Source organism: Tachysurus fulvidraco, chromosome 19 (assembly GCF_022655615.1).
Source record: "Tachysurus fulvidraco isolate hzauxx_2018 chromosome 19, HZAU_PFXX_2.0, whole genome shotgun sequence".
Lineage (NCBI taxonomy): Eukaryota > Metazoa > Chordata > Actinopteri > Siluriformes > Bagridae > Tachysurus > Tachysurus fulvidraco.
Window position 1 is genome coordinate 20,987,113 of NC_062536.1, and position 27,500 is coordinate 21,014,612.

The 27,500-nt window shown below is 41.5% G+C and overlaps 2 protein-coding genes and 2 long non-coding RNA genes across 7 annotated transcripts in view; 2 read left to right on the forward strand and 2 right to left on the reverse strand.

Moving 5' to 3' along the window:
• Positions 1 to 27,500, forward strand: part of LOC125139577 (scavenger receptor cysteine-rich type 1 protein M130-like) — a 257,256-nt gene that overhangs the window by 199,355 nt on the left and 30,401 nt on the right. Inside the window, exons 5-6 of the mRNA XM_047803953.1 lie at positions 26,709 to 27,035; positions 27,182 to 27,500. The exon at positions 27,182 to 27,500 is cut by the window's right edge and continues 11 nt beyond it. Of these exons, the coding sequence (XP_047659909.1) occupies positions 26,709 to 27,035; positions 27,182 to 27,500 (646 nt within the window). The remainder of the gene's footprint in view (positions 1 to 26,708; positions 27,036 to 27,181) is intronic.
• LOC113650187 (B-cell receptor CD22-like) overlaps positions 1 to 27,500 on the reverse strand; it is a 1,781,460-nt gene that overhangs the window by 170,109 nt on the left and 1,583,851 nt on the right. The gene's annotated exons all lie outside the window — the stretch shown is intronic.
• On the reverse strand, positions 5,158 to 6,166 carry LOC125139594. The gene is made up of 3 exons (XR_007138621.1): positions 6,105 to 6,166; positions 5,900 to 6,037; positions 5,158 to 5,236 (listed from the first exon to the last, which is right to left on the reverse strand). It is a non-coding gene; the product is annotated as an uncharacterized LOC125139594 (long non-coding RNA).
• On the forward strand, positions 21,445 to 22,403 carry LOC125139595. Its single transcript, XR_007138622.1, has 3 exons — positions 21,445 to 21,506; positions 21,574 to 21,711; positions 22,344 to 22,403. It is a non-coding gene; the product is annotated as an uncharacterized LOC125139595 (long non-coding RNA).

Consider the following 27,500-nt stretch of genomic DNA (forward strand, 5'->3'; position numbering starts at 1 on the left):
CAGGAACTTTGGGCCTCAGTTTTGAAATAAAACATATACATATCTAACAGGTTTATTGTCAGTCATCACACTGTACCTGAGCAGACGACTCCTACGTCCTCATGGTGTCCACATTCACCCTTTTCACACAGCTGATATCTGCAGTTCCACAGGGACGTCTCGTTCCCCTCACACTCCACCTCATTCAGCCATATGGACCCAGTTCCAGGACCAAACCAGGCTGGTATGTGGTTACTGAGGGCCTCTCCACACTGCAGCTGTCTGCACACCACCTGAACATCCTCAATACCCCACGAGTCATCACACACAGTCCCCCACGAGCCGCTGTGGAAAACCTCCAGCCTTCCTGCACAGTCTCCCCCAGAACCAACCAGCCTGATGGAGCTGTTGGTGGGGTTAAAAATACCTGCGTTGTGGCAAAAAAAAACCCATAAAAATTAGGTGATTTATTTTTATTTCATCAATTAAACAAAACTTCTATAACTTAATAAAATATATATTTTATCTGTAACTTCAATAGAAGATTTATAAAAACAAAGGTAATGTGTCGCTCACCTGAGCAGGTGATGTAGAGCTGTTCCCCGGAGCTGCAGTTGACAGGTTCAGCTTGTGCACTGCTGCAGTTCCTCAGATGTTCTTCACTCCCAGAGCAGCTGAAACCTGTTACACACATGTGTTTGTGTTCAGTGGTGGATGGAGAGGAGCGGTAGTTCAGCACAGAGCCACAGCCCAGCTGTCTGCAGAGCACAGACGCCTCAGACTGACTCCACGAGTCCAGGAGAACTCTCCTCCAGTCCTGCCTGAAATAAATCTCCACCTCCCCCTGACACTCGCTCCCTCCAGACAACCGCACTCGCCCCTCATGAAGCGCCACAGAGGATCCTGAAGCAGAAGAAGCTCATTTAAATATTGTAATGAACTCTGACTTTATTCAGTAACATGGTGTATGTGACGTTAATATCTCACCATTACAGATGACTCCAGCATCATTTTTATGAGAGCATGGAGCTCGACTCCATGATGAGATGCCACATTGTGATAGGTGTGTCTCCTTCCCCTGACAATCAAACACATCAGCCCAGATGTGGTTACTCCCCTCCCCAAACCAGTCCACCTCCACCACAGCCACAGCACTCCCACAATCTAGCTGTGCACACAGAACATCTGCAGCTCTCATATCCCAGCTTACAGCACAAACTGTGCCCCACACACCGAGGTACAGGAGCTCCACTCGACCAGAACAGGAGTCCGGTCCGTTCACCAGTCGCGCCTCCGTGTAACCTGAACAAACAGCCGAGAGCTCAGTGAAAGAGGAACATTAACACAGGCACCTTAAAGTTTGATTGACAGCTCTGTGGTCTCTATTTAAACAGAAGTTACATCATGATACTTAACCAGAACATGTTAATCCCACATCGTTGTCATGGGAACAGGTTGAGTGTTTGAGTGAAGATGATGTTGGACAGAAGGTAATCTCAGATTCCTTTCCTCTACACTGAAGCTCCTCTGTCCACACCTGACCCTCCCCTCGGCCAAAAGCAGCTGATCCCAGAACCTTCACAGGAATCCCACAGCCCAGCTCTCGACACACAACCTCTGCATCCTGCTGGTCAAAGTCAGCATCACACACTGTGGACCAGGAACGTCCATGAAACGCCTCCACTCTCCCAGAGCACCGGTGAGGACCAGCACTGAGTCTCGGCATTCTGTGACCTGTGTTTTAATTAATTGGGTAAATATTGCATAACTTTTCAATGTAAATCATTACAAAGTAGTTCCAAATATATTTAATGTTTAAATCCAAACTACAGTCTAATAAAAAGTTTAATGTATATGTACAATTAAAATATCAATATAATAATTTAAGTAATATTAAGGCATTTTTTCATAAATACAGATGTTTACCTGAACAAGTGACTCCAGCATCCCCCGTATGATCACAGTAATGTCCCCCCTGTGAGCTACAATTGTTTAGAGTCAACTCAGATCCTCTACAGTACACATCATATATCCAGATTTTTCCTGATCCTTCTCCAAACTCAGGCCAATAACTAATCTCTACAGCCTCCCCACAGTGCAGCTCTCTACACACCACTGCAGCATCTTTCATATCCCAGGCAGAACTACACACTGTTCCCCACTGTCCATTATGAAGAACCTCCACTCTCCCAGAACAGCGACTTCCACCATTCACCAACCTCACACTGTCTGAGAGAGGGAGAGAGAGAGAGAGAGAGAGAGAGAGAGAGACAGACAGAGAGAGAGAGAGAGAGAGAGAGAGACAGAGAGAGAGAGAAGAGAGAGAGAGAGAGAGAGAGAGAGAGAGAGAGAGAGAGAGAGAGAGAGAGAGAGAGAGAGAGATGTGAACAGAAGTGTATGGAGACATGATAACAGCATCATCACACTCTAGTTCTTGGTTCTCTTTGTAAACAATGACATTAAATCCACTTTGAAGTTATTTATGATTGTGTTCATCACTAAAATTACAGTTCTGTTACATTATTATCATACCTGTCTGTATAACTGTCTTCTGATCAGCTCTAATGGTGTCATCACTATTCTCAGCTTCATGTTCTACATTAAAACACAGATATGAACATTAAAGTTACAGAAACAGTGTTCAAGAGTCACAACTATTACAGTGTGACATCATCAGAATCAGTGTCTTCAGTCTAAAAACAACATCAACATGTAAACAGTGAAAATTCCTCGTATTCAGAGTCGTGTTCTGTAGATTAACTCAGTGTTATTAGTTCTTCTTTTTCTTCATCTACTGTATATAGTTCACAGACCTAAATGTCAGGAATCGAGTTCTTTAAGAATATATTTATAAATAAACAGTCAGAGTTTTAATGATCACTTTAATCACTGTTTAATTTTAAAAAAATATCTTCCACACTCAATCAGCAGCACAGCGAACAGCACTTGATCCAGAGCATGTTGTTATTTTACATGGTAATTTTTTATATCACGCTCTAACAGTTAATCTTGTTCACATCTTAAAGAAGCCACAGGACACCAATGCAATGTCACGTAACTGGATATAATGTAATTTAACATGCTTTTAAATTTATTTTGATTTCAATAAAAATAAATCATCATTGGATTAATATTCACATAGTGTTAATTGTTTTGTCCTGTAAAGAAAACATGGCCAGAGTTTGAAGGATAAACTGACCAGTAATAATCAGAGCTCTCTGTTGGTTCAGTTAAATCAGTGGTGTCCAGTCTTGTCCAGGAAGGGCCGGTGTGCGTGCAGGTTTTCATTCCAACCAAGCAGAAGCAACACCAGTGTCTAATCAGAGCCAAGAACAACTGATTAATAAGGTGGAATCAGGTGTGGCTTCTGCTTAGTTGGAATGAAAACCTGCACCCACACCGCCTTTTGTTTATTATAATCTATTACTATAAGCAAGAATAACCCATGAATTTATAGTGTAACTAAAAACAAACAAATAAATAAAAACAATTAAAATCAGTTAAGAGGAACATTAAATTATTATTATTATTATTATTATTATTATTATTATTATTATTATTATTATTATTATTATGATTATTATTATTATTATTATTATTATAAAATGAGACACTGTTTATCAAATTGAACTTTATACCAGATGCTGGTGGTGCAGTCTGTTAATTGTTTATATTAGAAGTTAAACATAGACTTTTTTTAAAGATTTTATTAAGAAATATTTTAAATCTTACAATTACAATCTGTTTACCTGAGCAGGTGACTCCAGCATCTTCATCATGTCCACAGTTATGATCCCCCCACTCTCCTGACCCACAGTTCTTCAGTGTCGACTCTGATCCTCTGCAGTCCACACCATCCATCCAGATTGGTCCTGATCCTTCTCCAAAATGAGCTAAATACCGCACATTTACAGCCTCCCCACAGCTCAGCTCTCTACACACCACTGCAGCATTGTTCATATCCCAGCCATCATCACACACTGTTCCCCACTGTCCATCATGAAGAACCTCCACTCTCCCAGAACAGCGACTTCCACCATTCACCAACCTCACATTGTCTGAGAGAGAGAGAGAGAGAGAGAGAGAGAGAGAGAGAGAGAGAGAGAGACAGAGTGAGAGAGAGAGAGAGAGAGAGATACAGTGTTTACTTCAGTCTTGTCACCTGTTAATGTTGATGTCTAAATACTATTCAGCTTTTCAACATAATACAGCAAAATTTCAGAAAATCATTCCAGCATAAATCAAATTGCTTTATGTTAAACAATAGTGATAACAATAAAAATGAATGCACTAATTAAATGTATCATAACAATCTGGTTAATAATTTAAATGTAATAGTTATTTTTACAAATACATTGGTTTACCTGAGCAGGTGACTCCAGCATCTTTATCATGACCACAGTTACTTTCCCCCAAACCTGATGACCTACAGTCCATCAGTGTCGACTCTGATCCATTACAGCGCACATCATCCATCCAGATTGGTCCTGATCCTGGTCCAAAGTGACCGTATTGTGGTGCATTTACAGCCTCCCCACAGTGCAGCTCTCTACACACCACTGCAGCATCGTTCATATCCCAGTCATCACCACACACTGTTCCCCACTGTCCATCATGAAGAACCTCCACTCTCCCAGCACAGGGACTTCCACCATTCACCAACCTCACGTCTGAGAGAGAGAGAGAGAGAGAGAGAGAGAGAGAGAGAGAGAGCGAGAGAGAGAGAGAGAGAGAGAGAGAGAAAGAGTACTAATACTGTGTATGTAAATGTAAGCACATGTTTGATCAGACTCTATTCATATGACTGATATGTGTTTTTTAGACCTGTTGTTTCATATACACCTAAATTATATTCAGGAATTTTAATAAAGTTTATTTATTGGTCAAAAAATTAATCAATAATAATAATGTAATAATAAAAATGTTTGTTCTAAACACACAAGTTCACCTGAGCAGATGACTCCAGCATCTTCATCATGTCCACAGTCACTTTCCCCCCACCCATCTGACTCACAGTCCTTCAGTGTCAACTCTGATCCATTACAGCGCACTTCATCCATCCAGATTGGTCCTGATCCTGGTCCAAAGTGACCTTCTTGTGGTGCATTTACAGCCTCCCCACAGCGCAGCTCTCTACACACCACTGCAGCATTGTTCATATGCCAGCCATCATCACACACTGTTCCCCACTGATCATCATGAAGAACCTCCACTCTCCCAGAACAGCGACTTCCACCATTCACCAACCTCACACTGTCTGATAAAGAGAGTGACAGAGAGAGAGTGAGACAGTGAGAGAGAGAGAGAGAGAGAGAGAGAGAGAGAGAGAGAGAGAGAGAGAGAGAGAAAGATATTTAAACTCTATTTCTCTCTCACACACACACACACACACACACACACACACACACACACACACACACACACACACACACACACACTCACTTACACACACACACACACACACACACACACACACACACACTCACTTACACACACACACACTCACTTACACACACACACACACACACACACACACATTCACAAACACAAACACACACAAACACACACACACACACACACACACACACACACACACACACACACACACGCACACACACACACACACACGCACACACACACACATGTTAGTTCAGTTGTTTTTTTACTCAAAATAATATGTCTAAACTCTAAACATTAATCTCTCTCTGATTTTATAAGTGAGGCCTCAGAACAAACCCTGAGGATGATGTGTGTACTCTCATGTACAGCTTTTTATATTCTATAAAGATAAAACACTTTCACTGTTTATAAAGTTACAATCACTCCAGGAAACTTTGTTCATGTCATGATTAAAACTGGTCCCTACTGTTAAAGTGAGAAGTGTGTGATGTTTTCGTGTGAATAATCAGTGTGAACTTACCAGCTGCTGTGAGTGTGAGTGTGGATGAGAGAAGAATTAAAGTCAGACAGATTTCCATCTCCCTCCTCGCTGTACACGATGTGTTCACCTCCACTCGCCCAGAGAGACTGAGAGAAGTGTATCCCCTCATTCAGCCCCCTACAGAGAGACAGACAGAGAGACAGACAGAGGGAGAGAGACGGCCACCAATCACACTCACTGTTACCTTATTAGAAAGACGAGAGGAAATCATCACACAGCCTCAATAACAAATCAGATGAGGCATCTTTCACTTTCTCCATATATATCAAAATAACGTCAGAGCTGATGAACAGAGCTCCACCTCCTGTCTCTGTGGTGTGTGACAGATGAACAGAGCTCCACCTCCTGTCTCTGAGGTGTGTGACTGATGAACAGAGCTCCGCCTCCTGTCTCTGAGGTGTGTGACTGATGAACAGAGCTCCGCCTCCTGTCTCTGTGGTGTGTGACTGATGAACAGAGCTCCACCTCCTGTCTCTGTGGTGTGTGACTGATGAACAGAGCTCCACCTCCTGTCTCTGTGGTGTGTGACTGATGAACAGAGCTCCACCTCCTGTCTCTGTGGTCTGTGACTGATGAAGAGAGCTCCACCTCCTGTCTCTGTAGTTTGTGACTGATGAACAGAGCTCCGCCTCCTGTCTCTGTGGTGTGTGACTGATGAACAGAGCTCCACCTACTGACTCTGTGGTGTGTGACTGATGAACAGAGCTCCACCTCCTGTCTCTGATGAGAGTCGACCACATCACACACTGATGTCAGAGAGAGGAAACACTCGGCTGTCGTACAGCATTAATTCCTGACAGCTGCACAGAGCAGATACACACACTGATATACACACTGTAACTACATCAGTTACACATCCCTTCTACACACACACACACACACACACACACACACACACACACACACACACACACACACACACACACACACACACACCTTCTGTTTAGTGAAATGTGTTTGTTCACTTAAACTGACCTGCTGGGGGTGCTGTTAGGAAACTGCTGTATTATTATTAATAAATAATAATTGATAATTAATAAAGAATAAAATATACAAAACCACACAAATCTAACCCATAATGTATAAACCCCATAAATAAAAACACAAACACAACTCCTGAATAGTGTTTATGTCTGGAGTTACATGGGTCATTTCAGTATTAGTCCTCATTATGACTTAACTCTGAATATGAGACTTTATATTAAAATGAGAAAATGTTTCATGATGTGAACTGAAGTGAATTTATGTCTGTGTTCCTGAGAACAGAACAGAACAGAATACAATAGAACAGAATCTTTATTGTCTTTGTATAAAAACAGTGACATTTGTCAGTAAAATTCCCAGTAAAAAATAAAGTCCTAAAATCCACAAAATTAAAATAAAATGTGAGAGCATCAGTGCAGTAGAAGCTTGTGTGATATAAATTTTTCTATGGCACAAGTCTAGTGCGGTACAACAGTAAGTAATAACAGCAGCACGGTGACGTCTGATGGAGGTGGATGCAACAGCTTGTATGTAACAGAGGTGTGCGTTAGAGTAGCAGATGTTGTAGAACAATGAGTGTGAGTCAGTTTGACATTAGTGCACCAGTCATTGTGAATGATAACACACAGAGCGCCGCCTCTGTTCTTAACGGAGTCTCTTGTTCGGTCGGTGCGGTCATCTGACTGTCTGCTAACTCAATAGCCGCGTCAGGGTGAATTATAAAAGAAGCTGAATAAAAGATTTTGTCCTGAAGTGACCGTACATTAGCAGTAAGATGCTCAGCACAGAGGGTTTGTGCTCCTTAGCCTGGCCTGTATCCTAGTGCATCAGCCTCACTCTTGTTTCCTCTCCCTACACCACCTTCACCGCCTGCCTGCCGGTGTGCTGATCCACAGAGCTGTCGGTGCTCTTATTAGCTCTGCAGGAATCATATCAGTGTTGGCAAGTGACTTTCTCACACTTTATTCATTTTTATTGCTTTATGCAAATGTACGGTATAAGAATAAAAAGTATTTAAAAAAAGCAAAAAAAATAAATAAAATAAAATATATAGAACAATAATAAAAAGTATGACTATATAAGGAAAACTATATAAAAAACTATATAAAAATATAAATATAGATGGAGAAATAAAGTATATACATATGCATAAATATACATATACATAAATGTGTATGGTTTTTAGAGATTGTTCTTAAAGTTGACTTTAAACTTCATAGCTTCATACCGCCACCTTCTGTGATGGAGTGTGAAGAGAATTAATTCTACATTTCTCCTCATCTATATATACTATATTTTAATCCTCTGATCTTAATAAATCTCATTATTCCATTCATTTGTTTTCAGCTTCTCGCTCTGTAAACACCTTAATGTTTACAGTTTTAGTTTTACAATTTACAGGAACCGTAACTATCCAAAACCATCGGGGAACTTGAGTTTCTTCCTCTCATCATCTCAGGGCAGTTTTTCCTCACCACCGTCACCTCAGGCTTGATCATTAGGGATAGATGTGTAGTGATAAATAAACTTTCACTATAAGCTGCTGAGCTGCAAAGCCAGTACTTCCTGTAGGTGTTTTTACCCAGCATGCAAAATCTGTAGTGGTGGAATGGGCAAATAAAACCTTTAAGGTCTGATGGGCAGGATTTCAATGAAGGCCAGAGTCCCATAGAATGATCCGGAGTAATGTTTGTCATGCCACTGGACTCTAACTTCAGAAGCAGAGAGGATGGTGTTGCTTCAGCACAACTTCTTGCACAGGTAATAAGTATTAAACATGAGATCAAATCTGATTGGTTCATTCTGAACTTTTTTATTTTCCAAATCCGTTCTATTTTTCAGTTAAATTTTAATTTTGCAATTGCATGGAAATCTTTCTGAAATTATTTTCTTTTCTTTTTTTTAAATTAATTAATTAATTAATTTGTCTATACAAGATTGTGGGGTTCTTTAGATCTTTTGTGTTTGTTTAACATATATATCAATAAAACCTTTAATATTCTCAATATTGCAATATTGTAATTTGTAAAATCCGTTGTTTTATCATTTATTATTATTATTATTATTATTATTATTATTATTATTATTATTATTATTATTATTATTTTTGTTGTTGTTGATGTTGTTATTAATAATAACAACAATAATAATAATAATAATAATAATAATAATAATAATAATAATAATAATAATAATAATAATAATAATAATAAAAACTTCATTGGATGTGTTTTATCGCCATCTTGTGGATTCACCCATTTTTTTCAGATATTAAATACAAAACCGAATCCAATTTTCAAATAAATAAATCCAAACTGTACTGTCAGAACATAGACAGACTCATTACACTGTCAATATCAACCATCTAATCTGTAAACAATGGACATTGTCTCCAAGCAGCTTTACAAATATATAAAAATATAGAATTAAAATTACAAAGTTTAGAATGTGATTAATATTTATCCACAATGAGCAAGCTGGAGGTGACGGTGGTGAGAAAAAAATTTAAATAATGTCATTCCTAAAAAAGAAAAGTTCGTAGGTCGCTCAAAATAAATTCCAACCGTCGAGAAAAACACAGGAGCACGAAAACTGGGTAAAAAGCAGGCAGCAACGAGCAACATCTTATCATTTAACACATTCCCTGATGTATCGTCTCGTCCAGTTGGAGGTTTGTTTCGTGTCTTAACCACAGGAATATATCACACAGTATCATCATTACTGAAGCTCCAACAGCAGCACCAATCAGCACAGAGGAAACAACTGAACACAAAATAAACACACAGAGATTATAGTATAAATATGTTAATTAATACACAATAGTAATAAATATTATTGAGCTGTAATAACAGTTATCTATAATGTAGTTAAATTAAATATAAGTTGTGTATGTTGTAGATATTAGAGAATATAGAGGCACAGAGAATCTGCCACAATCTACATTTGCAGTATTTTGTGTAGTAACTGATAAAAAAGAGAACAATGTTCATCATGACCTGCACACGACCTGGTGTGATAGATTCTCTTCAGTTTTTTGGTGACTTGAGAAACATTTATAGAACAAAGCAAATTAAGTAGAATTTTGAAGAGAAGCATGTTTTCAAGTGATCAGACATTTAGATGGATTCATCTGAGCTTCTCTGTAAAAGTCTCTTTATCAGAAAAACGTTTTTAGCATCTGTTCTATACAATTACTGTAGCTCAATTGTGTAGTCCTAAGATTGATTTCAGTTGGACTAATGACTGTCAACAGGCATTTCTGTCTGCAAAATCTCTTCTTTGCAGTGCTCCAGTCCTTTCTGCTCCGGATGTATATCGGGCGTTCCAGCTGGAGGTAGATTCCAGTGATGTCGGAGCAGGAGCTGTTCTCCTACAAGAGGGTGCTGATGGAATAGCTCATCCCGTATCCTATTTCTCTTCCAAGTTTAATCGTCATCAGCGTAACTACTCAACCATTGAGAAGGAGACCTTAGCCTTCTTATTGGCATTACACCATTTTAATGTTTATGTGGGAGCCAGTATGCATCCGGTCATAGTTTATACAGACCACAATCCATTAGTCTTTCTCAGCAAAATGTACAATCACAATCAACGTTTGATGAGGTGGGCTCTAATGGTGCAGCCGTATAATCTAGAGATACGTCATAAGAAGGGATCTGAGAATGTGGTGGTGGATGCTTTGTCACGGGCTTAAACTCACATTTTGTTTACAGAACTCGTTTTATTTGTTTTTTTTGTTGTTGCTCCAAAAGGAGTTAAACAGAACAGTTTCTGTCTTTTTAGGGGGGAAGTGTTACGGTTTAAGCCTTTATTCTTGCATTAGTGCGGTGTTTTCAATTTGACTTGGTCTCTTCTTTTTTTTCTCCCAGGTTAGGCTCCGCCCCTGCACACCTGCGGCCATTCATAAACGGGTGGAAATAAAAGGGGAGAGTAACGAGCGAAGAGGGGGCCTGAGTTTGCACTATTTCCACGCAGATCTCCAGTCAGCAGGTCACGGCCACTACCCCTGGCTTAGCTTCCAGTGAGCGTGGCACCCACTAGAGGAAAGCTCTTTCTTCCTCTCTTCCGTCACATTCGTGTTGACGTTTTGTACCGAACTGAGCTTCATGTGTGCGTCTTGCCCAGGTGTTGCTGATCGCTGTGTTCTTTTTGGTTTCCATTATATTCTCCTTTTTGTTCAGTGTTGTGTGTGTTCATGAATGGTTTAGGGAAGTAACTAGTTGCCTGTGATGCGTGAGTGTAGTTAATTAATTAATAAACTGATAAAACTGTCCTTTCTGACTCGCGTGTCCTTTTATGTTACTTGCCCCCCCTACGAGCAGTGTTGAAAGTGGGGTTCGTAACAGCATCTCTGGGGTGCTGGAAAGTGCTCCGACAGGGGACTCCGTCATTCTACTGGGGGACATCAAGAGTTGGATCCGATGGCAGTGGAGAAAGTTGGACAGACTTGGCAGATCCAAACCTACTGTGAGGGTCTGCTGGGAACGTTTGACAGAGTCTCCAGTCAGAGATATATTCAACTCCCACCTCCGGCAGAGCTTCAACCAGATGCCGAGGAAGGTTGGAGACATTGAGTCCGAGTGGACCATGTTCTCCTCCTCCATTGTCGACGCGGATGCTCGGACTTGTGGCCGGAAGGTCTCCGATGCCTGACGTGGTGGCATTCCCCAAACCCGGTGGTGGACCCTGGAGGTAAGGAATGCCGTCAAGACTCCGGAGGCAGCTGATAGGTGCCGGAGGGCCAAGCGAGCTTCAGTCCAGGTGGTTGCGGAGGCAAAAACTCGGGTCTGGGAGGAGTTCGGTGAGGCCATGAAGAGAAGGACTATCGGTCGGCCTCAAAGAAATTCTGGCAAACCGTCCGGCGCCTCAGGAGGGTGAAGCATTGCCCTGCTCACACTGTTTACAGTGGGATTAGGAATCTGCTGACTTCGACTGGGGACATCCTCAGACAGTGGAAGGACTACTTTGAGGTTCTCCTCGACCCCACTGAAATGTCTTCCACCGAGGAAGCAGAGGCCGAGGGCTCAGTTGTGGACTCGTCGATCCCCCAAGCTGAGGTCACTGTGCGCTAACAGTAGCCCCGCCCCCAGCTCCAGACGCAAGCGGTTCTTAAGTCTAGACCAGCAACGTTTTGGTGCTACTTAAGAACCACTTTTCCTGTTTCGGAGCAGGTGCTTTGGCAGTCGAAACAGAAAGAACTGGTTCTAAATTAGGCTCCAAACCTGCACTCGAACTGCCTCGGTGGAAAAGGGGCAAACATGGTCTTTTTTGCCATAGACACCCATTATAACGTTTAGAGGTTTATAACTCAGCAAGCTTTCTAGCTATCTAACTCAAACTCAGCCAGCTTCTTTAGGGTGATACTCTGGACATAGGTTTAAATTGGTGGACCGACTGGCCTTTCACTGTTCCCACAGCCTCCAGTATATTCAAAATCAAAAAAGTTCCACAACATTGACGTGATATATCGAAACACTCAGCACAATAAGGTGAATTGTGTCACAGGTGTTCGGGTATGAACTCATACCGTGTGTGTGTGTGTGTGTGTGTGTGTGTGTGTGTGTGTGTGTGTGTGTGTGTGAGTGTTTGTGTATTCGGGTATTCTTCTTCAAAAGTATTGGCACCCTAGCATATCAGCCTTTGGGAATACTTTACTCCAAGCCAACATTAAATTTTGTCACAACGAACCTTACAAATCTAGTTATTATTATTATTATTATTATTATTATTATTATTATTATTATTATTATTATTATTATTATTATTATTAACTGCAGTTATATAAATATATCACTCTTACACTTATAGTTTATCTACATTTTTTACATCTTTTTTTTAAGCTAAGCTAATGAATACAACAGGAAGGCAATGAGTGAACATTTAGCTCTCTGCAGCTTGTACATTTTTCATTTTAATTGTTTTTTTTATTATTCATATTTATGAGGTGTTTAAAAACCACCAGCTTCTTCTGAGAAGTGTCCTAAACCTTTTTCTCCTATTTGTGTTTGTTTTATTTCATTATTAACATCATTATTGACATCATTGTTCACTTCACCTAAATCAAAATTAATTTGCTCCATCGTTGTCTGCCCGTGTGATGTTTCCGTAAGTTACCTCCTCCTCCTCCTCCTCTTTACTGTTTGACTTTGTCTGATTTTCTTCCTGGACTTCCTTAATGACTGGTCCTGTAGCTCCTCCCTCAGTGTGTTGTTCCGAGCTGTGTCTGATGGTGGCGTAGTCAGTAGTAAGAGCAGAAAGTCCCCTGATTTCACTTCCTGCTCCGTTTGGAAACTCCACAGTGGAGTAATGAAGTGACTCTGATAACATGGTTTTGTTCATATACACTGACTCTTCATCTTCCTCCTGATGATCCACCTGTGGAGATCAAAAGGAATTAATATTCAAACTTTTATTTAAAGAGACGTATATTTCTTCAGTCAGCTAACCGTGTTGAGTCCTACTGCTTGTCCTCGTCCAGAAGGAGTCGATTTCCTGAATAAATGATCGAATAAATAAACATTTAGATTTATAATGTTATATTAAACATATTTAAAAATGTAGACTTACATTTAGTGTTTTTGTACATTACTTGTTAATATGCTTAAAATAAATCTTTTTACAGTGAACACACCTTAACCACAGGAATATACCACACAGTATCATCATTACTGAAGCTCCAACAGCAGCACCAATCAGCACAGAGGAAACATCTACAACTGAACACAAAATAATTAAACACAGAGAATGGAATTCAATGAGAATTAACTCAGAATTAAAAATGTAAATTAAACTGCTAGTAACTTCTACAATCTCTGTGCATTTTATTAGCTCATAATATTGTCTGGACAAATTTCATATTGTACAGTTAAATATCGTAAAGAAAGAAAGAAATCTTTTTACAGTGAACACACCTTAACCACAGGAATATACCACACAGTACCATCATTACTGAAGCTCCAACAGCAGCACCAATCAGCACAGAGGAAACATCTACAACTGAACACAAAATAATTCAGTAAATTCTACAATCTCTGAGGATTTTATTAGCAACACACATAATATTGTCTGGAAAAATGTTTTATTGTACAGTATAATATCTCTCACCCGAATGGCCTCATGTGAAGCAGACCCAAAGGAATAACTTTGGCTGCTGCTGACATGAGGCCGAGCACCCTCTGTGCCTCGGCAACAGAGAGGCTGCGGCCTAACCGAATAGCTTTCACCGCTGACAAGATGGAGGCCACCCGAGTGGGAGACAGATGTGCCCGCATCGTGGTGGAGTCCCAAACCACCCAAAGAAAGGTGGTTCTCTGAGAAGGAGAAAGCACACACTTTCCTGGGTTCAGCCTGAGTCCTAAGGACCTCATGTGGGCAAGCACAGCATCTCGATGCCTGGCTGCCATAGCCTCCGACTGGGCCAGAATGAGCCAGTTGTCCAGGTAGTTCAGTACACGGATGCCCTGGAGACGCAATGGTGCCAGGGCAGCATCCATGCACTTTGTAAACGTGCGTGGTGAAAGGGCTAGGCCAAAAGGAAGGACACGATACTGGTACGTTTCGCCCCCGAAAGCGAACCTGAGGAACTTCCTGTGCTCCGGCAGAATGCTGACGTGGAAATAAGCATCCTTGAGGTCGATCGTGACAAACCAGTCCTCGGATCTGATCTGGGACACGATCATCTTGAGCGTGAGCATCTTGAACCTGTAAGTCTTCAGAGTACAGTTCAGAGCCCGCAGGTCCAGAATCGGACGCAGCCCCCCGTCCTTCTTGGGAACAACAAAATATCGGCTGTAAAACCCGGAGTCCCGCTCTGGGAGGGGAACATGCTCTATGGCCCCTTTCCCCAGAAGTGAGAGGAGTTCCTCCCGGAGGAACACCGCCTGGTGCCCGCCCACATTTGTGGGCAACACACCCTGGAAACACGGAGGACGGGAGGAAAACTGGATCCTGTACCCCCTTTCCACAGTATTTAGGACCCACTGAGACACCCCTGGCAGAAGTTTCCACGCTGCCAGGCTGCCTGACAGTGGTGTCAAACTTGTGCAGGCCTGAAACAGCGCACCGGCAGGCGCGAACCCGGGACGATCCGCACAAGAAAGGGGAGCCGACACAGGCCCCACTGCCCCCCGAAACGACAAAGGCGGCCGGGCTGGCAGTAGGGCGAGCGTCTCTGAATAGGGTGCTCCCAGGAGCCCCTGCCCTCGGGCATCAGGACTCCTTCGCGGCCCGCTTGGCTGAGAGGACAGACCTAAGGTCCTCTCTCACCGGCCGGGTCCGGGCATGTGAACCGGCCTCCCTAGTTTTAGACGGGGGGGCACGGGCCGCCACACTAGCTCTTCTCACTGCCCTGAGTGAGCTAGAAAGGGGGGGGGGGGCCTAGATGATGGCCCAGGCTGCTCCCCGCGGCGAGGGAGAAACTCCTTGAACGCCGCTGACTGGCGTTTCACCTCCTGATGCCTGTCGACGACAGTACTAACTGCATCGCCGAACAAGCCCTGAGGTGAAACTGGGGCGTCCAGGAGAAAGGACTTATCCTTCTCCCTTATGCCCGTCAAATTAAGCCACAAGTGCCTCTCCATGGCAACCAGCGCAGACATAGTATGGCCTATAGAGCGGGCCGTCTGCTTCGTGGCACGGAGCGCGAGATCAGTGGCGCGGCGGAGCTCGGACACCGCCTGAGGCCCCAGCCCTTCACCGCCATCCAGCTCTGCTAGCAGATCAGCCTGGTAGGCCTGCAAGACCGCCATGGTGTGCAGTGCTGCACCCGCTTGACCCGCTGACTCACACAGTGACCTCAGCTTGGGGGATCGACGAGTCCACAACTGAGCCCTCGGCCTCTGCTTCCTCGGTGGAAGACATTTCAGTGGGGTCGAGGAGAACCTCAAAGTAGTCCTTCCACTGTCTGAGGATGTCCCCAGTCGAAGTCAGCAGATTCCTAATCCCACTGTAAACAGTGTGAGCAGGGCAATGCTTCACCCTCCTGAGGCGCCGGACGGTTTGCCAGAATTTCTTTGAGGCCGACCGATAGTCCTTCTCTTCATGGCCTCACCGAACTCCTCCCAGACCCGAGTTTTTGCCTCCGCAACCACCTGGACTGAAGCTCGCTTGGCCCTCCGGCACCTATCAGCTGCCTCCGGAGTCTTGACGGCATTCCTTACCTCCAGGGTCCACCACCGGGTTTGGGGAATGCCACCACGTCAGGCATCGGAGACCTTCCGGCCACAAGTCCGAGCATCCGCGTCGACAATGGAGGAGGAGAACATGGTCCACTCGGACTCAATGTCTCCAACCTTCCTCGGCATCTGGTTGAAGCTCTGCCGGAGGTGGGAGTTGAATATATCTCTGACTGGAGACTCTGTCAAACGTTCCCAGCAGACCCTCACAGTAGGTTTGGATCTGCCAAGTCTGTCCAACTTTCTCCACTGCCATCGGATCCAACTCTTGATGTCCCCCAGTAGAATGACGGAGTCCCCTGTCGGAGCACTTTCCAGCACCCCAGAGATGCTGTTACGAACCCCACTTTCAACACTGCTCGTAGGGGGGGCAAGTAACATAAAAGGACACGCGAGTCAGAAAGGACAGTTTATCAGTTTATTAATTAATTAACTACACTCACGCATCACAGGCAACTAGTTACTTCCCTAAACCATTCATGAACACACACAACACTGAACAAAAAGGAGAATATAATGGAAACCAAAAAGAACACAGCGATCAGCAACACCTGGGCAAGACGCACACATGAAGCTCAGTTCGGTACAAAACGTCAACACGAATGTGACGGAAGAGAGGAAGAAAGAGCTTTCCTCTAGTGGGTGCCACGCTCACTGGAAGCTAAGCCAGGGGTAGTGGCCGTGACCTGCTGACTGGAGATCTGCGTGGAAATAGTGCAAACTCAGGCCCCCTCTTCGCTCGTTACTCTCCCCTTTTATTTCCACCCGTTTATGAATGGCCGCAGGTGTGCAGGGGCGGAGCCTAACCTGGGAGAAAAAAAAGAAGAGACCAAGTCAAATTGAAAACACCGCACTAATGCAAGAATAAAGGCTTAAACCGTAACACTTCCCCCCTAAAAAGACAGAAACTGTTCTGTTTAACTCCTTTTGGAGCAACAACAAAAAAAACAAATAAAACGAGTTCTGTAAACAAAATGTGAGTTTAAGCCCGTGACAAAGCATCCACCACCACATTCTCAGATCCCTTCTTATGACGTATCTCTAGATTATACGGCTGCACCATTAGAGCCCACCTCATCAAACGTTGATTGTGATTGTACATTTTGCTGAGAAAGACTAATGGATTGTGGTCTGTATAAACTATGACCGGATGCATACTGGCTCCCACATAAACATTAAAATGGTGTAATGCCAATAAGAAGGCTAAGGTCTCCTTCTCAATGGTTGAGTAGTTACGCTGATGACGATTAAACTTGGAAGAGAAATAGGATACGGGATGAGCTATTCCATCAGCACCCTCTTGTAGGAGAACAGCTCCTGCTCCGACATCACTGGAATCTACCTCCAGCTGGAACGCCCGATATACATCCGGAGCAGAAAGGACTGGAGCACTGCAAAGAAGAGATTTTGCAGACAGAAATGCCTGTTGACAGTCATTAGTCCAACTGAAATCAATCTTAGGACTACACAATTGAGCTACAGTAATTGTATAGAACAGATGCTAAAAACGTTTTTCTGATAAAGAGACTTTTACAGAGAAGCTCAGATGAATCCATCTAAATGTCTGATCACTTGAAAACATGCTTCTCTTCAAAATTCTACTTAATTTGCTTTGTTCTATAAATGTTTCTCAAGTCACCAAAAAACTGAAGAGAATCTATCACACCAGGTCGTGTGCAGGTCATGATGAACATTGTTCTCTTTTTTATCAGTTACTACACAAAATACTGCAAATGTAGATTGTGGCAGATTCTCTGTGCCTCTATATTCTCTAATATCTACAACATACACAACTTATATTTAATTTAACTACATTATAGATAACTGTTATTACAGCTCAGTAATATTTATTACTATTGTGTATTAATTAACATATTTATACTATAATCTCTGTGTGTTTATTTTGTGTTCAGTTGTTTCCTCTGTGCTGATTGGTGCTGCTGTTGGAGCTTCAGTAATGATGATACTGTGTGATATATTCCTGTGGTTAAGACACGAAACAAACCTCCAACTGGACGAGACGATACATCAGGGAATGTGTTAAATAATAAGATGTTGCTCATTGCTGCCTGCCTTTTTACCCAGTTTTCGTGCTCCTGTGTTTTTCTCGACGGTTGGAATTTATTTTGAGCGACCTACGAACTTTTCTTTTTTAGGAATGACATTATTTAAATTTTTTTCTCACCACCGTCACCTCCAGCTTGCTCATTGTGGATAAATATTAATCACATTCTAAACTTTGTAATTTTAATTCTATATTTTTATATATTTGTAAAGCTGCTTGGAGACAATGTCCATTGTTTACAGATTAGATGGTTGATATTGACAGTGTAATGAGTCTGTCTATGTTCTGACAGTACAGTTTGGATTTATTTATTTGAAAATTGGATTCGGTTTTGTATTTAATATCTGAAAAAAATGGGTGAATCCACAAGATGGCGATAAAACACATCCAATGAAGTTTTTATTATTATTATTATTATTATTATTATTATTATTATTATTATTATTATTATTATTATTATTATTATTATTATTGTTGTTATTATTAATAACAACATCAACAACAACAAAAATAATAATAATAATAATAATAATAATAATAATAATAATAATAATAATAATAATAATAATAAATGATAAAACAACGGATTTTACAAATTACAATATTGCAATATTGAGAATATTAAAGGTTTTATTGATATATATGTTAAACAAACACAAAAGATCTAAAGAACCCCACAATCTTGTATAGACAAATTAATTAATTAATTAATTTAAAAAAAAGAAAAGAAAATAATTTCAGAAAGATTTCCATGCAATTGCAAAATTAAAATTTAACTGAAAAATAGAACGGATTTGGAAAATAAAAAAGTTCAGAATGAACCAATCAGATTTGATCTCATGTTTAATACTTATTACCTGTGCAAGAAGTTGTGCTGAAGCAACACCATCCTCTCTGCTTCTGAAGTTAGAGTCCAGTGGCATGACAAACATTACTCCGGATCATTCTATGGGACTCTGGCCTTCATTGAAATCCTGCCCATCAGACCTTAAAGGTTTTATTTGCCCATTCCACCACTACAGATTTTGCATGCTGGGTAAAAACACCTACAGGAAGTACTGGCTTTGCAGCTCAGCAGCTTATAGTGAAAGTTTATTTATCACTACACATCTATCCCTAATGATCAAGCCTGAGGTGACGGTGGTGAGGAAAAACTCCCTGAGATGATGAGAGGAAGAAACTCAAGTTCCCCGAAGGTTTTGGATAGTTACGGTTCCTGTAAATTGTAAAACTAAACTGTAAACATTAAGGTGTTTACAGAGCGAGAAGCTGAAAACAAATGAATGGAATAATGAGATTTATTAAGATCAGTGGATTAAAATATAGGATATAGAGATGAGGAGAAATGTAGAATTAATTCTCTTCACACTCCATCACAGTAGGTGGCGGTATGAAGCTATGAAGTTTAAAGTCCACTTTAAGAACAATCTCTAAAAACCATACACATTTATGTATATGTATATTTATGCATATGTATATACATTATTTCTCCATCTATAATTTATATTTTTATATAGTTTTTTATATAGTTTCCTTATATAGTCATACTTTTTATTATTGTTCTATATATTTTATTTTATTTATTTTTTTTGCTTTTTTTTAAATACTTTTTATTCTTATACCGTACATTTGCATAAAGCAATAAAAATGAATAAAGTGTGAGAAAGTCACTTGCCAACACTGATATGATTCCTGCAGAGCTAATAAGAGCACCGACAGCTCTGTGGATCAGCACACCGGCAGGCAGGCGGTGAAGGTGGTGTAGGGAGAGGAAACAAGAGTGAGGCTGATGCACTAGGATACAGGCCAGGCTAAGGAGCACAAACCCTCTGTGCTGAGGATCTTACTGCTAATGTACGGTCACTTCAGGACAAAATCTTTTATTCAGCTTCTTTTATAATTCACCCTGACGCGGCTATTGAGTTAGCAGTCAGTCAGATGACCGCACCGACTGAACAAGAGACTCCGGTAAGAACAGAGGCGGCGCTCTGTGTGTTCACATTCACAATGACTGGTGCACTAATGTCACACTGACTCACACTCATTGTTCTACAACATCTGCTATTCTAACGCACACCTCTGTTACATACAAGCTGTTGCATCCACCTCCATCAGACGTCACCGTGCTGCTGTTATTACTTACTGTTGTACCGCACTAGACTTGTGCCATAGAAAAATTTATATCACACAAGCTTCTACTGCACTGATGCTCTACATTTTATTTTAATTTTGTGGATTTTAGGACTTTATTTTTTACTGGGAATTTTACTGACAAATGTCACTGTTTTTATACAAAGACAATAAAGATTCTGTTCTATTGTATTCTATTCTGTTCTGTTCTCAGGAACACAGACATAAATTCACTTCAGTTCACATCATGAACACATTTTTCTCATTTTAATAATAAAGTCTCATAACTCCAGACATAAACACTATTCAGGAGTTGTGTTTGTGTTTTTATTTATGGGTTTATATATTATGGGTTAGATTTGTGTGGTTTTGTATATTTTATTCTTTATTAATTATCAATTATTATTTATTAATAATAATAATACAGCAGTTTCCTAACAGCACCCCCAGCAGGTCATTTAAGTGAACAAACACATTTCACTAAACAGAAGTTTGTGTGTGTGTGTGTGTGTGTGTGTGTGTGTGTGTGTGTGTGTGTGTGTGTGTGTGTATGTAGAAGGGATGTGTAACTGATGTAGTTACAGTGTGTTTATCAGTGTGTGTATCTGCTCTGTGCAGCTGTCAGGAATTAACGCTGTACGACAGCCGAGTGTTTCCTCTCTCTGACATCAGTGTGTGATGTGGTCGACTCTCATCAGAGACAGGAGGTGGAGCTCTGTTCATCAGTCACACACCACAGAGACAGGAGGTGGAGCTCTGTTCATCAGTCACACACCACAGAGACAGGAGGTGGAGCTCTGTTCATCACTCACACACCACAGAGACAGGAGGCGGAGCTCTGTTCATCAGTCACACACCTCAGAGACAGGAGGTGGAGCTCTGTTCATCAGTCACACACCACAGAGACAGGAGGCGGAGCTCTGTTCATCAGTCACACACCTCAGAGACAGGAGGCGGAGCTCTGTTCATCAGTCTCACACTACAGAGACAGGAGGCGGAGCTCTGTTCATCAGTCACACACCTCAGAGACAGGAGGCGGAGCTCTGTTCATCAGTCACACACCTCAGAGACAGGAGGTGGAGCTCTGTTCATCTGTCACACACCACAGAGACAGGAGGTGGAGCTCTGTTCATCAGCTCTGACGTTATTTTGATATATATGGAGAAAGTGAAAGATGCCTCATCTGATTTGTTATTGAGGCTGTGTGATGATTTCCTCTCGTCTTTCTAATAAGGTAACAGTGAGTGTGATTGGTGGCCGTCTCTCTCCCTCTGTCTGTCTCTCTGTCTGTCTCTCTGTAGGGGGCTGAATGAGGGGATACACTTCTCTCAGTCTCTCTGGGCGAGTGGAGGTGAACACATCGTGTACAGCGAGGAGGGAGATGGAAATCTGTCTGACTTTAATTCTTCTCTCATCCACACTCACACTCACAGCAGCTGGTAAGTTCACACTGATTATTCACACGAAAACATCACACACTTCTCACTTTAACAGTAGGGACCAGTTTTAATCATGACATGAACAAAGTTTCCTGGAGTGATTGTAACTTTATAAACAGTGAAAGTGTTTTATCTTTATAGAATATAAAAAGCTGTACATGAGAGTACACACATCATCCTCAGGGTTTGTTCTGAGGCCTCACTTATAAAATCAGAGAGAGATTAATGTTTAGAGTTTAGACATATTATTTTGAGTAAAAAAACAACTGAACTAACATGTGTGTGTGTGTGCGTGTGTGTGTGTGTGTGTGTGTGTGTGTGTGTGTGGTGTGTGTGTTTGTTTGTGTGTGGTGTGTGTTTTTGTGTGTGTTTGTGTGTTTGTGTGTGTGTGTGGTGTGTGTGTGTAGTGAGTGTGTGTGTTTTGAGTGAGTGTGTGTTGTGTGTGTGTGTGTCTTGTGTGTGTGTGTGTGTAGTGTGTGTGTGTGTGTGTGTGTGTGTGTGTGTGTGTGTGTGTGTGTGTGTGTGTCTGTGTGTGTTCTTTCTCTCTCTCTCTCTCTCTCTCTCTCTCTCTCTCTCTCTCTCTCTCTCTCTCTCTCACTGTCTCACTCTCTCTCTATCACTCTCTTTATCAGACAGTGTGAGGTTGGTGAATGGTGGAAGTCGCTGTTCTGGGAGAGTGGAGGTTCTTCATGATGATCAGTGGGAACAGTGTGTGATGATGGCTGGCATATGAACAATGCTGCAGTGGTGTGTAGAGAGCTGCGCTGTGGGGAGGCTGTAAATGCAACCACAAGAAGGTCACTTTGGACCAGGATCAGGACCAATCTGGATGGATGAAGTGCGCTGTAATGGATCAGAGTTGACACTGAAGGACTGTGAGTCAGATGGGTGGGGGGGAAAGTGACTGTGGACATGATGAAGATGCTGGAGTCATCTGCTCAGGTGAACTTGTGTGTTTAGAACAAACATTTTTATTATTACATTATTATTATTGATTAATTTTTTGACCAATAAATAAACTTTATTAAAATTCCTGAATATAATTTAGGTGTATATGAAACAACAGGTCTAAAAAACACATATCAGTCATATGAATAGAGTCTGATCAAACATGTGCTTACATTTACATACACAGTATTAGTACTCTTTCTCTCTCTCTCTCTCTCTCTCTCTCTCTCTCTCTCTCTCTCTCTCTCTCTCTCTCTCTCTCTCTCTCAGACGTGAGGTTGGTGAATGGTGGAAGTCCCTGTGCTGGGAGAGTGGAGGTTCTTCATGATGGACAGTGGGGAACAGTGTGTGGTGATGACTGGGATATGAACGATGCTGCAGTGGTGTGTAGAGAGCTGCACTGTGGGGAGGCTGTAAATGCACCACAATACGGTCACTTTGGACCAGGATCAGGACCAATCTGGATGGATGATGTGCGCTGTAATGGATCAGAGTCGACACTGATGGACTGTAGGTCATCAGGTTTGGGGGAAAGTAACTGTGGTCATGATAAAGATGCTGGAGTCACCTGCTCAGGTAAACCAATGTATTTGTAAAAATAACTATTACATTTAAATTATTAACCAGATTGTTATGATACATTTAATTAGTGCATTCATTTTTATTGTTATCACTATTGTTTAACATAAAGCAATTTGATTTATGCTGGAATGATTTTCTGAAATTTTGCTGTATTATGTTGAAAAGCTGAATAGTATTTAGACATCAACATTAACAGGTGACAAGACTGAAGTAAACACTGTATCTCTCTCTCTCTCTCTCTCTCACTCTGTCTCTCTCTCTCTCTCTCTCTCTCTCTCTCTCTCTCTCTCTCTCTCTCTCTCCGACAATGTGAGGTTGGTGAATGGTGGAAGTCGCTGTTCTGGGAGAGTGGAGGTTCTTCATGATGGACAGTGGGGAACAGTGTGTGATGATGGCTGGGATATGAACAATGCTGCAGTGGTGTGTAGAGAGCTGAGCTGTGGGGAGGCTGTAAATGTGCGGTATTTAGCTCATTTTGGAGAAGGATCAGGACCAATCTGGATGGATGGTGTGGACTGCAGAGGATCAGAGTCGACACTGAAGAACTGTGGGTCAGGAGAGTGGGGGGATCATAACTGTGGACATGATGAAGATGCTGGAGTCACCTGCTCAGGTAAACAGATTGTAATTGTAAGATTTAAAATATTTCTTAATAAAATCTTTAAAAAAAGTCTATGTTTAACTTCTAATATAAACAATTAACAGACTGCACCACCAGCATCTGGTATAAAGTTCAATTTGATAAACAGTGTCTCATTTTATAATAATAATAATAATAATAATAATCATAATAATAATAATAATAATAATAATAATAATAATAATAATAATAATAATAATAATAATAATTTAATGTTCCTCTTAACTGATTTTAATTGTTTTTATTTATTTGTTTGTTTTTAGTTACACTATAAATTCATGGGTTATTCTTGCTTATAGTAATAGATTATTAATAAACAAAAGGCGGTGTGGGTGCAGGTTTTCATTCCAACTAAGCAGAAGCCACACCTGATTCCACCTTATTAATCAGTTGTTCTTGGCTCTGATTAGACACTGGTGTTGCTTCTGCTTGGTTGGAATGAAAACCTGCACGCACACCGGCCCTTCCTGGACAAGACTGGACACCACTGATTTAACTGAACCAACAGAGAGCTCTGATTATTACTGGTCAGTTTATCCTTCAAACTCTGGCCATGTTTTCTTTACAGGACAAAACAATTAACACTATGTGAATATTAATCCAATGATGATTTATTTTTATTGAAATCAAAATAAATTTAAAAGCATGTTAAATTACATTATATCCAGTTACGTGACATTGCATTGGTGTCCTGTGGCTTCTTTAAGATGTGAACAAGATTAACTGTTAGAGCGTGATATAAAAAATTACCATGTAAAATAACAACATGCTCTGGATCAAGTGCTGTTCGCTGTGCTGCTGATTGAGTGTGGAAGATATTTTTTTAAAATTAAACAGTGATTAAAGTGATCATTAAAACTCTGACTGTTTATTTATAAATATATTCTTAAAGAACTCGATTCCTGACATTTAGGTCTGTGAACTATATACAGTAGATGAAGAAAAAGAAGAACTAATAACACTGAGTTAATCTACAGAACACGACTCTGAATACGAGGAATTTTCACTGTTTACATGTTGATGTTGTTTTTAGACTGAAGACACTGATTCTGATGATGTCACACTGTAATAGTTGTGACTCTTGAACACTGTTTCTGTAACTTTAATGTTCATATCTGTGTTTTAATGTAGAACATGAAGCTGAGAATAGTGATGACACCATTAGAGCTGATCAGAAGACAGTTATACAGACAGGTATGATAATAATGTAACAGAACTGTAATTTTAGTGATGAACACAATCATAAATAACTTCAAAGTGGATTTAATGTCATTGTTTACAAAGAGAACCAAGAACTAGAGTGTGATGATGCTGTTATCATGTCTCCATACACTTCTGTTCACATCTCTCTCTCTCTCTCTCTCTCTCTCTCTCTCTCTCTCTCTCTCTCTCTCTCTCTCTCTCTCTCTCTCTCTCTCTGTCTGTCTCTCTCTCTCTCTCTCTCTCTGTCTGTCTCTCTCTCTCTCTCTCTCTCTCTCTCTCTCTCTCTCTCAGACAGTGTGAGGTTGGTGAATGGTGGAAGTCGCTGTTCTGGGAGAGTGGAGGTTCTTCATAATGGACAGTGGGGAACAGTGTGTAGTACTGCCTGGGATATGAAAGATGCTGCAGTGGTGTGTAGAGAGCTGCGCTGTGGGGAGGCTGTAGAGATTAGTTATTGGGCTGAGTTTGGAGAAGGATCAGGAGAAATCTGGATATATGATGTGTACTGTAGAGGATCTGAGTTGACTCTGAACAATTGTAGCTCACAAGGGGGACATTACTGTGATCATAATATAGATGCTGGAGTCACTTGTTCAGGTAAACATCTGTATTTATGAAAAAATGCCTTAATAATTACTTAAATTATTAAGATATTTATAATTGTACATATACATTAATTTTTATTAGACTGTAGTTTGGATTTAAAATTAAATATATTTGGAACTACTTTGTAATGATTTACAAAAAAAAAAAATTGAAAAGTTATGCAATATTTACACAATTAAATAAAACACAGGTCACACAATGCCGAGACTCAGTGCTGGTCCTCACCGGTGCTCTGGGAGAATGGAGGTGTTTCATGGAGGTTCCTGGTCCACAGTGTGTGATGCTGACTTTGACCAGCAGGATGCAGAGGTTGTGTGTCGAGAGCTGGGCTGTGGGATTCCTGTGAAGGTTCTGGGATCAGCTGCTTTTGGACGAGGGGAGGGTCAGGTGTGGACAGAGGAGCTTCAGTGTAGAGGAAAGGAATCTGAGATTACCTTCTGTCCAACATCATCTTCACTCAAACACTCAACCTGTTCCCATGACAACGATGTGGGATTAATATGTTCTGGTTAAGTATCATGATGTATCTTCTGTTTAAATAGAGACCACATAGCTGTCAATCAAACTTTAAGGTGCCTGTGTTAATGTTCCTCTTTCACTGAGCTCTCGGCTGTTTGTTCAGGTTACACAGAGGCTCGGCTGGAGAACGGACCGGACTCCTGTTCTGGTCGAGTGGAGCTCCTGTACCTCGGTGTGTGGGGCACAGTTTGTGCTGTAAGCTGGGATATGAGAGCTGCAGATATTCTGTGTGCACAGCTGGGTTGTGGGAGTGCTGTGGCTGTGGTGAAGGTGGATTGGTTTGGGGAGGGGAGTGACCACATCTGGGCCGATGTGTTTGATTGTCAGGGGAAGGAGACACACCTATCACAATGTGGCATCTCATCATGGAGTCGAGCTCCATGCTCTCATAAACATGATGTTGGAGTCATCTGTAATGGTGAGATATTAACGTCACATACACCAGGTTACTGAATAAAGTCAGAGTTCATTACAATATTTAAATGACCTTCTTCTGTCTTAGGATCCTCTGTGGCGCTTCATGAGGGGCGAGTGTGGTTATCTGGAGGGAGCGAGTGTCAGGGGGAGGTGGACATTTATTTCAGGCAGGACTGGAGGAGAGTTCTCCTGGACTCGTGGAGTCAGTCTGAGGCGTCTGTGCTCTGCAGACAGCTGGGCTGTGGCTCTGTGCTGAACTACCGCTCCTCTCCATCCACCACTGAACACAAACACATGTGTGTAACAGGTTTCAGCTGCTCTGGGAGTGAAGATCATCTGAGGAACTGCAGCAGTGCACAAGCTGAACCTGTCAACTGCAGCTCCGGTGAACAGCTCTACATCACCTGCTCAGGTGAGCGACACATTACCTTTGTTTTTATAAATCTTCTATTGAAGTTACAGATAAAATAAATATTTTATCAAGTTATAGAAGTTTTGTTTAATTGATGAAATAAAATAAATCACCTAATTTTTATGGTTTTTTTTGCCACAACGCAGGTATTTTTAACCCCACCAACAGCTCCATCAGGCTGGTTGGTTCTGGGGGAGACTGTGCAGGAAGGCTGGAGGTTTTCCACAGCGGCTCGTGGGGGACTGTGTGTGATGACTCGTGGGGTATTGAGGATGTTCAGGTGGTGTGCAGACAGCTGCAGTGTGGAGAGGCCCTCAGTAACCACATACCAGCCTGGTTTGGTCCTGGAACTGGGTCCATATGGCTGAATGAGGTGGAGTGTGAGGGGAACGAGACGTCCCTGTGGAATTGCAGATATCAGCTGTGTGAAGAGGGTGAATGTGGACACCATGAGGACGTAGGAGT